General features: G+C 40.9%; 1 protein-coding gene and 1 long non-coding RNA gene across 8 annotated transcripts in view; one reads left to right on the top strand and one right to left on the bottom strand.

The window, feature by feature from the left end:
* The window catches only part of celf6 (CUGBP Elav-like family member 6), a 165,894-nt gene that overhangs the window by 133,224 nt on the left and 19,017 nt on the right, over positions 1 to 13,653 (top strand). For 3 of the 7 annotated variants that reach the window (XM_077519732.1, XM_077519731.1, XM_077519729.1), the window contains exons 6-9: positions 4,979 to 5,152; positions 6,927 to 7,074; positions 9,468 to 9,617; positions 11,991 to 12,053. In XM_077519732.1, coding sequence (XP_077375858.1) covers positions 4,979 to 5,152; positions 6,927 to 7,074; positions 9,468 to 9,617; positions 11,991 to 12,053 — 535 coding nt within the window. The remainder of the gene's footprint in view (positions 1 to 4,978; positions 5,153 to 6,926; positions 7,075 to 9,467; positions 9,618 to 11,990; positions 12,054 to 13,653) is intronic. The other 4 variants (XM_077519735.1, XM_077519734.1, XM_077519733.1 and 1 more) reach the window with 3 other exon arrangements.
* Positions 1,893 to 4,319, bottom strand: LOC144017812 (uncharacterized). The gene is made up of 3 exons (XR_013283260.1): positions 3,945 to 4,319; positions 3,202 to 3,311; positions 1,893 to 3,108 (listed from the first exon to the last, which is right to left on the bottom strand). It is a non-coding gene; the product is annotated as an uncharacterized LOC144017812 (long non-coding RNA).

Raw genomic sequence — 13,653 nt, 5'->3', positions numbered from 1 at the left:
GTAGAGACTCTGGAGACCAAATTCCCACATTTCCCCAATTACTAATGTTGTGTATTGTCAGACATCACAGGCAAATGACCAATCTCATTTTGTCCAAAAGTCTGAATGGCAGTATTCCTAGTCCTTTGTGTTTCTGGGTTTTATGCGGCTTTACTCAGCAGCTGCAGCAGTCTTTGGGGGGTAGAGCAGAAAGGCCAAACCGAGACAGCAACATGCACCGCTAATGAGCGACAACCTTCCCGAGCGGTTTTACCAGCCGTGCAACACTAGGCCCAGTGGGAGTTCACTCATTTACCAAAGAACTCGCTATCATATATTCAATTAATTCATTACACATGCTCAGTTAACACCCTGAGAGTTTAAATGTGTCAACAAACTTTCGCTTATCCTTTAAAAAGTATTTTTGCTCCGCGGGGAGGTAAAACTTTGTTGTTATTGATAATTTGTGTGCTTATTTTCCCTCCAGAGAACATCTTGCTGTAATATTACGTAATGTTGCTCAAGATAAACGAAAATGAGGCTGTTTACCTGTTTGCACATATTTTACACACAATTGAGTCGCAAGGACTGAGGCGATAAAGCCTAATGCCATTCCACGGGCGTAGTCGAGTTCTAATCCCTCAATTACCGGCGTGTATTGTTCCATTGCCACGTTTCCCGGCCTATATAAAATCCAATACGGGGAGATTTTCACAAGTCAAGTGTGTTGTTTAAGAAATTAGATTAGTTTTTGAACCCGTTGAAAATTCCTTCGTTGTACCTGTCAAAAGTGACGGCTCCCCGTTGGCCCTTATCAAATTCAGCAAATTCATTTTCTCTCCAGGTATGAGGACTTTTGCTGCTGGAGGTTATTATTCTGTTTGTTTGTCAGCTTGGGATTTTCTGCATCCAGTTGGGAGAGTTTTTTTTTTTTTTTTGGTCATCGTCGGTAGCCACCTGTTCCTTCATTACCCGGCCACATCTCGCTCGTCCTTTTTTGTTAATGGAAACTGTCGATCCACGAGATGAACCCCACATCTCGTCGGAACGCATCAGAATCCTCACAATCAAGGGTGAAATTTAGGCTTGAGAAAGCGGGCACCCATTTTTTTTTCTATTTTTTTTTTGTAGTCGACAGCACAGGCCGCCTCAGGCTTTGACTGTTCCAATTGTCACAACTCATTCTTTGCAAGGTATTAAACGAATATGAGAACATAGGAGGGGGTGTGAGCTAAATGCCAGGCGTTGTCGCCACAGTGGGCAGGCTTCACTGGCAGCAACACAGACGGACAATGTTTGCTCATCGTCAGCCTCATTAAACCAAACCGCCTGGCGCCTTCAAATGGCCACCAAAGTTGAGAAAGAAGTGGGAAAAAGGTCAGGAAGTGCAGTGGAATCAAATTAGAAATGGAAAATAAAACAATTCTGTTAATGCCGCCATATTGATTTAACTAATTGAAATGGCACGGAAGGAGAGGAATCAGACGGCTTGTCTTCTTGCCTGAGGAGCAACGCTCGCTGCCTCCAATATAGGATCCGATGTGCGGCAAAATGTCCCCAAGGGGGCCACGTTGATGCTCTCCAGCGTGGGGTTGCTGTACATTTGTCAGCAGCCAGCAAACTCGTTGTTTTAATAGCTACTAAAAATAATATAATAGGAGAAAAGCTGAGTTCTAGTAATACAATTACCATTTGTTTAAAATTGGTCATCAATCACAGCCTGTTTCCTATATGGCACTTTTGAATCAGGGCCGAATTAATGTCCATTCAATGTGGTAGTATAATGTACACGGGTACGAGAAGCAATTGAAAGCTCCCAAACACTCCATGATGATTGGATGGATTTTTTTATTTTTTTTTGCATAAACATGAGCAATGAATGCTCATTTTGTTATGAACATTTATTTAGTCTGAGCAAATGAAATGGCAGATGAAAGTTCTGACAATGGACAACGGTTTAAAATGCATGCTATTGACAAAGACTTAAAGAGGAAGTCAACACAAACATTTTCTTTACAATAATATGTTCCATGCAGCCCCACTAGTCTGAATATGGTCATATGATTAACACCTCTGCCTCGGTCGAGAGGTCCTGGGTGTCTCCACATTCTCTGGATACTCCAGCTTCCTGCCACATTCCCAAAACATGCTTGTTACACTAATTAAACGCACTAAATTGTCGAGAGGTGTGAATGGTTGTTTGTCTGGTGGTTGCGCTCTGTGACTGGCTCGAGATCATTCCAGAGTATGCCCCACATTTTGCCCAAAATGCACCGGAATGGGTTCCAGCTCTCTTGCAACTCTAATGAGGACATGCACTAGTATAGACAATAGACGGACGGTTTATTGTGGTGTATTTATGATTATTAGCCATCCATCCATCAATCCATTTTTAATCATTACTTAAAATCTAAAGATTTATTTTTTTTTTAACCAATGTTGATACCTCAAGTACTGGTGGTATAAACACACCAAATTAGATTGTGATCCACATTAAAAACTGAACTGCAATCAGCAATCACTACAGTGGTGGTCAGACAACTATGAATCCAATGTGGCCCGTGGGTTCCAAAAAAATGAAATACTATTACCGGTAAGTATGGCTGCTGTACAGTAAGATAGTGTCTGTGTCCATACGGCAACAGACTGTTACTGCTCTGTTGCATTATTTGGTTGTCGAGGGCAAAGGCATCCGTGCCTCTGTGCTTTTCCGTTGGGATAAAACTAGTACTCATGCTCATGCAATCTGACATGGGGAGCATCTGGGCATAGCTTTCTCAATTTCACTTCATTCATGCGTGAGAAACAGGTGGATGGCAGCACTGGTCACTTCGTTCCCACTTTTAAAGTCCACACTCCAGGAGACAATAGAAATCTGAACCAAAGCCCCAATTTGTAGTGACCCTGTCAGCATGGGGCATTTTCTAACAGAATCCCAAATTTTTGATCTCATCACGTCATGTCTTTGCTTTTATGATCTTGCTAATCATATCCCGGACGATCCCCTGGGGTTCCTGCGTCCTACCGTCCTGGTGCTCTGTCCAAGCATACAGAGCTTTTAATTAAACGGTCACAGTGAACTTTCTGCACCCTGGATGTCACACGAGGAACTGACTCTGGTCTCTATTCCTGAAATGATTTAATTGGATGCAAACTCAGGAGTGCGGACATCAATATGGAACTATATATGCCATAAGGTAAAGCCATTAGTCAATACTTCACCCTTCATATGCCGAAAGCTCTGGTCAGATCTAATTACTGGCAACTGTATGCAGCAGAGTTTCACCGCCGGGTGATTGGAACTCCTGCGGGATCTGGTTAGGATCACAATTCTGTTGGAGTTTGAAAGTTAGCAAAAGCATGCATCAGTCACCATTGTCTTCCATTTAATACTGACAGCTAAATGACTGCGCTCATAATGGTTGCATATTCAGTTCCACTGGCTTCCTTGATGGATGTCAAGACATTCATTTAAAAAAAAAAAAAAAGCCATGCCACATAAGTCTCCATTTTTACATTGACGGTCATGAACATAACATTGCAACAAACAGACTCTGAAAGTACGGAGACGTAATACCCCTCCATACCATTGGCGGCAGTAGTCACTATTCCTAATTGTTAGAAATACGCAACCAGAAAGCTCTTTACAGGGCCAGGGATATTCTAATTCTATAATAATAATAATAATAATAATAATAATAATAATAATAATAATAATAATAATAAAATACATCAGATTTCTATAGTGCTTTCTGGACACTCAAAGATGCTTTACAATGGCTACATTATTAATTCACTCGCACATTCGCACTCTGGTGGTGGCAAGCTACTTATGTAGCCACAGCTACCCTGGGGCTATAAAAATGTAAACTTAGCATAACTTTTTCACTCATGATGTACTCCCACGCGAAACACACCCTCAAGTCTCTTTGCAGAGTATTGTGTAATATAAAAGTAAATCCTACCTGAAATATCTAGTTGCGTCTCCATGTCTCACCATAGTTTGGGTTTCAGCACTCGATTGGTATACCCTTTAACGGTAATGTCATTCAATGCTGGTCTCTCTTGAACCATAGTGATAAATTCATCTTCTTGATCTTCTGTCCAGACAGACGTCCAAATGCAAAGCGTGATGATGTGCAAAATGAACGAAATTGCAAAACCGTTCCATCACTTCCTGTTTTTTCCGCGTTCGTCAGTTCCTGTGCTTACCCCATGCGCTGATTCGCTCGCTAACAACTTATCAGAGTGCTCAAATGTCACGATGATTCAACACTGATTCAACATGTTTAATCCGCCGAAAACGACCCGCAGACGCTCCACCAATGGATGCGACATTACAACGGCGCATACCGACACCCGGACACTTCCCAACTGTCGACGTCGGGTTAGTGGATCACGGCAAAGTTAAATGCTACATTCCTTGACCAAATTTTATTAATAATTTGTCGCTAGACTAGCTGTTGTAAAAGTAAGGCATTGTTACTACGCTTTTGACTTCTTTTCAGGAAAGAGCAACGGGAAAGTTGATGAGTTGACATGTATGTCCTATATAAAACAGACTTAAACCATTTACCATTCTTTGAAGATGCATTTCATATCCATATATATTTGTGTATTCCTTTGTGCATTTTCCAAGTTCATTGAAACAATTTTCAAGAAGCATCAAATGAATTTTTAAACTCTCTCACCCTAGTGGAAAATTGTTTTGGAGCACATTATATCTTCATACATGGAAAAAATATATTTCCCTTTATCATATACAAAGAGAGGGTAGTGTGCTCTCTGATTCATAATAGCAGAATGAGCAAATGTGTCACTGAAAACAGGCTTAACTAACACGAAAACTATTCGGATTAAATTTAAATTTATTTTTAAAGTATAATAAATATATTTCATCCAAAATACAAGCCTACAGACCTCACGATAGCTAATTCATTATGCAGAACATGAAAACGTACATAACAGATTTTATTCTAATGTGTCTACGTACCAATAGGGCGCCTCGTCCAGCCTGGTGGTCAAATTCGCAGACACCGACAAGGAGCGGACCCTGCGCCGGATGCACCAGATGGCGGGTCAGCTCGGCATCTTCAGTCCCATGACTATCCAGTTTGGGGCCTATGGCGCCTACTCTCACGCTGTAAGTCTCAGCCCGGCGGGGGAGGAGACGGTGAGCTTGAAAACAGAAAACAAAACGCTTGTCATTGAAGGTTTGACCTCACTTCTCTTTCCCACTAGGAATGTGATCATGTCCACTTGTTTGAATAATACACTCACTGGCCACGACATTGGGTACACCTGCACAGTCTAGTCTAATACAAGATACAGTCCCAAATGTTTACCATAGCAGGGGTGCGCAAACTATGGTGCTCAAGGGCCACATGAGATTTTTCACACCAACACATTCATCAATCGATGATGTAAAAATATTAGAGCTGTCAAAGATTAATTTTTTTTTAATCAGATTAATCACATCTTAGAATTTTGATTAATCATGATTAATCACTTATCTAAAAAGTCTTATTTTCCCAACATATTTTGCCCGCTAAATTTGAAGCACACCTGTTATCTGTTAATTTTTTCAACATTTAATGTTATAAGGACGTCTTCAAAAATTTATATCCACTGCACACGCTCATCCTGCTTTTTTCTAATCAATTAATTATTTGCATAATTTAAAATGGGAAAAAATTACCTTCAGCATATGTAAACATTTATTAAATTCTTTACTTTAATGCATGTAGTTATGTTTATTGCTCAAACTCCAACAGCTACCTTTAACGTAACCATCCGCTGTCGGCTAAAAAGGATCATCTGCGGTCAAAATTAATAGTGTGATTAATCTGTGGTAATACAATGATTAATGCGATAATTTTTTGTGATTAATTAATTAGTTAACGCTTCAACTTTGACAGCACTAAAAAAATATACACTTGATTCAGCAGATTATGGGAGTGACATTCAACTGATGTCACAATGACCCACAACATAAATTATTGTATCTATCAGTTAATTTGTTTTGCCCATTTGGTACATTTGGAACTGTGTACGTATTGCATATAGAGGGGGTCTTCAGTTTTTGATGGTCCCGACATACGACATTTCGCAGTTACATGTGCATAAAGAACCAGTTTGTTCAGCGGCGTAAGAATATGTCATCATGCGGGACCACAACATATGCTCAGTTATTGCCATACTTATTTGTTTTATATTCAGTTTTCATAAATATGACATTGTAAAAACTTGTAAACTGAGGACCCCATGTACTTAGAGCATGTAAGTGTACCTAAAATTTTGGCTTGACTCTGTAACACATTTTTGAGAATTATGCAACACTTTTTGATTTTGTGTATTTTTACCATGTGTATGCATTGCCATGTTGTGCATCTACTTCCCAATCAAGTCACTTTTTTTAGGACTACTCCCGTGAATTTCATCCGCCAACACATTTTACCTTGCACTCAAAAACTCAAGTGTATGTCATTACCGAGAACCAACACCAGCTCCCCCACTACCCGCGCCAGCCCCCTGCCCTCCCCGTTGGCACCATCACCACCGTTTCATATTCACACATGAAAGTCACAGCCCGAGTTAGAAGTCTGTGAGATTTTGCACTCACACGGTAGCTAACAACTCATCCTGACAGGTGAGAATCGCCCACTCACGCATTCGCAATCCCTCCCTCATTCTAGCACATGTATAATGCCTATAGATGTAGTCTATTGAATCATCCGCATCTTGATCATGATGCAGTACAATGAGGCCAGAAGTGTGTTATGGACTGGTAGCTGGAAAGTGATGCTGAGGGGTGATGCGGTCCAAGAACAAGGCGCGGGCCAAGTAAACAGAGACGTGAGAGTAAACACGTTCTGCTCCCGCGGCTATTTCACCCTCCTCTCCGTCCTTCCCCTCCTTCCCCCGCCCGCTGATCTCTAATCCTACAGCAGATGATGCAACAGCAAGCAGCCCTGATGGCGGCAACACAAGGGTCCTACCTGAACCCCATGGCGGCCATTGCTGCCGCGCAAATGCAGCAAATGGCGGCGTTCAATGTCAACGGCCTGGTGGCGACTCCGATGACACCATCCTCAGGTATGAGCGGGGATTTATCTTCAGAACCTTCCATTAGAATTCAACCATATTATGCTTATATAGACTTTTGGATTCCCAGCTCCTCACAAGTGTCTTTGGCAGAAAAAGTATCATTCAGAATTCAAGCACATTTCAAGCCTTGAAAAACTTGTGTTAAAAAAATCAAGTACTTTCAAGAATTCCAAGTAGTTGTAGGAAAGCGATTTTTATGGGCGGGATTGTGAGAAGCAGCAGCAGTAATAAATTCATCCAAGGTCTTTGTACACATGCCCTTGTTACATTTTTTAAGATTTCACTTTCCGTGCTCTAAGAAGCTCGTGCTGAAGGAGGCCATGATGGTAGGACATGTGCGGCATTCCCTCCACATTCGTTGGCAGCCGCATTACAATCTTCCTCTCGCTCTCATTATCGCTCACCACCTTGCTGTCACTCGCTCTGTGACGGTGTGTGTGTGTTTTTTTTCCCCCATGGGAACGAGGCCAATCCTGATGACTTTGGATTCAGAGTCCTTGGTTTAACAAATATAAGAGCGATGACTCGAACGCGATAATCCCGGACCTCGGTCTGAACTACCTTCTCGGCCGTTGACACCAAAGACTTTTTTTGACGGCTCGACACTAAGTCGGCAGGCGGCCTGAAAGGCAGGGTCATTGCAAATACATTAAATAAAGTGCCTCGACGCTGTACGGAGCATTTGTAATCCACAAGGCCTACACATACCAGGTAATGCCTATCAAACATAATCCCAGATGCCTTAAATGTCCTTCGCCTTGGATTTAAAAAAATAATAATAAAATCCATCAGCACAAAAAGGCGCTGACAAGGCAGCCTCCTACATCCAAAAGATGCACTACAATCTCGTTCCTGAGACTCATATTTGGGTCATTGGATGTTTACTATCTTCAAATATGCTCATTTACAATTCCTTCGAATTAGAAATGATGCTAATCCTAGTCTTCCATGTTATGATTGGGATTTGAGCCGTTAGTTCAGGGATAGTTTGATAGGATTAGTATAGAGAAAATGATGAATTTGAGGCAGACTGATTCAAATGCGTAGCGATGCATTGACTAATTGTAAATTATTAAAATTAACTATACATAAAATAAATTTAAGGTCTGTAAAATCGGATTACACAAGTGTTCTCAGGAGAAGTCATACTTCACTAGTGGATAAGTGGCATGCTGTTGATGCGGAATTTGAGCCCACTCGATTTTAATATATGTTTCCCAGTGTCCTGCTCCATAGTTATCATATGATTATAAAACTATAGCTAAAGAACTACATACAGCATGTTTTACTAAGTGGAGTATCTCCATTGACTGCGAGTACTGTCATTCAAAAGAAGTCGTTCCTCCACAGTCCACACTTCGCACCATTAAACTGCCCATGCCTTGCACATGGAACTTGCAGAAGCGTGAAATTGCCATGTCCATAGTTGCAGTTACAGCTTCACACATTCAGATAATTGGATGTATGGCAACATCAGTGCCAGAGTCCCGGACAATAACAAATTCTTTGTCTTAAGTATTAAAACTCAACCTGGCGGGGTGATTTTTTGCAAATTCAAGAGCCAACTTGTGCCCCATATCCCATATTTGGTACTTTACACGTAAGACCGCAAGCTGAGAGGGGGGGGGAGGAAGAACAAACAAAGATGGAAGACATCTCAGGGGCGGACATTTTGCTGATCCCTTGGGTACTGTGATGTCATTTTCAGTTAAAAGCAAGTGGCAAAATGGTCACCCCCTGAGATGGATAATAGCAGGTGAATTTTGCTGCTTAATTCATATTCCGCAAAACCAATATTAAATCGAAATAGCGTGTTCAGACTGGTGGGGCCGCATCTGTCAACTTTGGATATTGTTTTGAGCAGATGATTGTAAGTAAAGGTAGATTTTTGTTTTGGGTAAATGAAAATAACTGAAGCCAAGAGGGAGTGTCACTGTTTACTATCCACAGCTGTTATTTGAATAATTACAGATAGAAATAGGTTAGGCTAGCTTACATTTTTGCAAAGCTAACAAAGTAAATTCCAGCTAAACCAGCTCATTTCGTTATTTTGTGGGTGGTAAAATGCCCCCCCCCCCCCCCCCCACCCACCCAAAAAAAAAGAAAATTGCATCTTAAGTGTGTCATATATTACACAGTGGCTAATGTTTTTCTTGAATTGCCTTTCCAGGACAAAAACAAAAAAAAAAAAAAAAAAACATACAAGTATTTTATTGAATTGAATTGCATGCCAGTTATAATGCACAAGTGCCTTCCTTATTTTCTACACCGATTACACACATTATGTTGCTCTGTTTTGAGTCTGCAACACATCATTTCACTATTTTTCATTTATTTACAAAAAAACTAAACAAAACATATTTTTGCATATATATTTCCAGGCACCAGCACACCCCCAGGCATCACTGCAACCGCCGTCCCCAGCATAGCCACCCCCATCGGGGTCAACGGCTTCAGTGCCCTCGCGCCACAAACCAATGGGCAGCCCACGTCCGAGCCAATTTACACCAACGGCATTCACCCTTACCCAGGTGAGATGAAAACCTGTTTCGCGGTATGGATTTGTTGTCTAACCAAACGTGTCACCCGATGAACAACATGTCACATGTGACACGATGAATGGCGTCGCATGTTACGGTTTAAAAGTTGACAGGTCTTTTTTTTTTTCCAGTTTACCCTCCTGTGACATGTCTTTTTGATTTGAAGCCTTTTAAGCTCCGGGGCCAGTCGACTGCGTCTTTGGCAGATTTCAGAGCGGCCAACCTCCATATGATGATGAATCAATCATTTCACCCTTCAATCTATTCTGGTTAATTTGACGCGCGTCAGCCTGTCCTGAGCTTCTTGATGCCGTCTGCGGATGATTCCTGGAGAAGTGACAGGACTGACGCTCCCTTGCTTGTGTATTATGCAAAGAGAGCTGCGGTTGTAATGAACTACAAAGTGGTTTGTTTGGCACGTTATTAATATTTGATGCAAACATCTGGGTCGAACAGGCAATTTTGAAGAACTGAGGGGGATGACAACCCAAATATCTGCCATTTCTCAGTTTGATCTTGCCCCCTGATGGCTCTCCACAGTCAGTTAAGCCAGATTTCCTCAAAGCGCTGCAGTTCACATTAGCTCACCACAGGTAACTTTCAGCAACTGAACTGCATGAAGGTTTACGGGGGGCATCGCAATATCTGCTCTCTTCTGCTGCATGCAAACTGTGACATCATGACAATGTGATGACACAAGTCAAATTACAAAAAGAGTGACAACATTATCCCTTCTGTACTAGGTGTTCTAGACGTTGCTTTTGACTTGGCTTTGTTGCTGTTTGCATTATGAATATGTTGGGCTAAATTGGTATATGTGCGCATTTTATTTCATGAAACCGGGTGGTATGATATATAATGGCTTCTCAGCAATGTTGTTATGGTGTGGAAGTAATTACCGTATTTTCCGCACAATAAGGCGCACCTCATTATAAGGTGCACCCTCAATGCATGACATATGCAAACTGTTTCCATATATAAGGCGCACCGCACTATAAGGCGCACCGCATTATAAGGCGCACCTTCAATGAATGACATATTTTAAAACTTTTCATATATAAGGCGCTACAGTAGAGGCTGGGGTTACGTTATGCATCCATTAGATAGTGCTGCGTTAAAGGGAATGTCAACATAACAGTCAGATAGATCAGTCAAACTTCCTTAATACATTACAAACCAGCTTTCTGACAACTCCATTCACTCCCAAAATGAATAAACAGCTGTTTTTATTATTTTCTCTGAGGTAAAGTGTTAGTATTAGCGAGCGATCGAAGATGGCGGGCTCTTCTGCGCATGCGCGTCACTGATCGTGCACTGTTACGGCTCAATATTGATACATATATAAGGCGCACTGGATTATAAGGCGCATGGTCAGCTTTTGAAAAAATTGAAGGCTTTTAGGTGTGCCTTATAGTCGTGAAAATACGGTATTTTGATTGACACTGACTGTACACCAGGGGTGGCAAACTGCAGTCCTCGAGGGCCGGAGTCCTGCAGGTTTTATAGATTTCCCTACTCGAAGTGCAGCTGATTCCAATTAACAGGCTCGTTATCAGGCTTCTGCAGAGCTTGCTGATGAGCTAATCATGAATCAGCTGTGTTGAAGAAGGGAAATATCCAAAACCTGAAGGACTGCGGCCCTCGAGGACCGGATCTCGCCACCCCTGCTGTACACTCTAAAAACAGTTGGGTCAATAACCCAATGTGGATCCAAGATGGACTTGATTTGACCCAACTTTCGAGGTTGCTTTGTACAAAACTACCCATTGTTGGGGTGTTTTATACAAAACGACCACTTTTTGGGTGATGTTTTATCCAGAACAACCCATTTTTGGAGGTAGTTTTACACAAAACGACCCATTCTTATTGGTTTGTTATATGCAAAACGACCAAGAAAATTGTGTCTAATTGACCCAATGGTCCATTTTTCACTAAACAGTGTGTAAGAATCAAAATGTCTTTACTAAAGAAATGTTTGTATTGAGATCAATTGTAAATTTCTTCTTTAAATGTGCGGTTATAACAAATGAATTGTGGCAAGGGTCTAAAAATACTGCATCCATATGAAAATGTCAAAAAAAAGTCATATGCATGAAAATCTTCCCTTGGGGGTGGCCAGAGAGTGACCACCGCGTAGCTCCGCCCCTTTTAATCATCCCACGCCCCTTTTAATCATCCCAATTTCACTTTTTTTTTTTTTTTTTTTCAATCCCATACCATTGCGCACCAAACTGAACTGCTGAGCGGAAAGCAAGACATTGGTATCCCATCTTTCGCCTTTGTCTCAGAGCCTCTCTTGACCACCCTCCACCCTCTCTTTGTTTTCCACCTCCCCCTTTTTCCACCCCACTGCCTCTCTTGCAGCACAGAGTCCGACGGTGACCGACCCTCTCCAGCAGGCTTACGCCGGCGTCCAACACTACGCAGGTGATCCGTCTGTCTTGCATCCGCTCGCTAAAGTCGCTCGCCCACTCCATCTGCACCTCCCTCTCTTCGTCTCCCTGTTTGTCACACTCGTAGACACTGACAAGTAAAGATAGCAGCCACAACCGGCTAATTTCCACCAGGATTATTCTGCTTTACATTAGGATTGCGAAAGGATTTTGAGTTGACTTGATAGTACACCCACACACAAAAAAAGTCTTAATTCCAAAATACACAAAGAGCTGAGGATCTGAACTTGTCATAGCCTATGCGAGAGATGACATAGGCTTCTCATTGCTGCCTGACATCGACTCTCATTAACAAGTCTTCATGCACGGATGAGTCGCTGCTTATTGACTCTGTGTGGTGCTTTAGAATACACTGGTACCTCGAAGTGAGACCCCAATCCATTAAGCGACCCTGGTCTGACTTTAATTTGGTCTATTTAAAACATTTCCCAATGTACGGAAGCATGGAAATGCCAATGTGGAATAAACATTTTTGACTGGCAAATACGTTCAAATGTATTTACAAATGCGTTCTAAAGTATTTTTAAGTATGCTTGAAGGTACGTTTAAATGTAACAATGTGCTTGAAGGCTAAATGCTAAAAAGTTGCTAAATGCACAAGTAAATACCCCGTGGTATTATGGGAAAAATGCGGAATGGAAATCATGACTGCAGACATAATTATAAATGATAAAAATTACAAATAAACAATGTTTACTTATTTAATGTAAGAAAATGTATTGGTAAAATGTTGGCCATATGCAAAAAAAAAGTTGTTGTTTCTTTTTGTATTTGCAAATACGTTTAACCGTATTTACCCCAAGTCAAAAATGTTTACTCCATGTTGGCAGTTCCACACTTCTGTACCACTGCACTGAGATAAATTATATTTAAAATATTTTTTTTCCAGAGCCAGTAAACAAATGGCAAAATATGATCCCAAAACATGTTCATATAACTTCAAACTCATTTTACAACTTCACCCTGAAAAGTAAATGGCTTGGTGAGGATTGGTTCTGCAGAATAAAAAATAATAATAACGTAAATTAGTAAATTAATAAATAGCAGTTTCTCTGTATGTACAACGCTCATCATAAATGAGTAGATCCTAACAGGGTTATAAGAACACCTTTAGTTTTCTTTCAGATGAGATACTAAACTACAAAATGCTCCCACGAGTGTGGGCCATTGATTGCAAACAAGATTTGTTAATTAGTACACACACACACAAAAAGAGTAGTTTTCTTAAAAAAAAATAAATAAAATATGAAAGAACATTTTGCACAAATAAATAGACCCCGAGAAAAAGACTGTTGGAAATTGTTCTCATATTCATTAAGATACTGAATAAAATCTCATATACGCTGAGCACTGTACATATATTTGTTATGATTTCATACAGTTAATCAGTTGTTAGGTGCACGTGAGGTCATTTATGATGATGAAATCTAAATGTTTCAGGTATGAGGTACATTCTTCCGCCCAAATTGTGTACCCCTTTTGTGTTGTTCAATACAATGTACCATCGTATTTGTTCCGTCAAATATGAAAACGGAGAAACGATTATCCCCCACCACTCTTGCTTTCTCCCCCTT

Source organism: Festucalex cinctus, chromosome 4 (assembly GCF_051991245.1).
Source record: "Festucalex cinctus isolate MCC-2025b chromosome 4, RoL_Fcin_1.0, whole genome shotgun sequence".
Lineage (NCBI taxonomy): Eukaryota > Metazoa > Chordata > Actinopteri > Syngnathiformes > Syngnathidae > Festucalex > Festucalex cinctus.
Note: the sequence above shows the minus strand (reverse complement) of the source record. Positions and strands in the feature narration are given on the sequence as shown.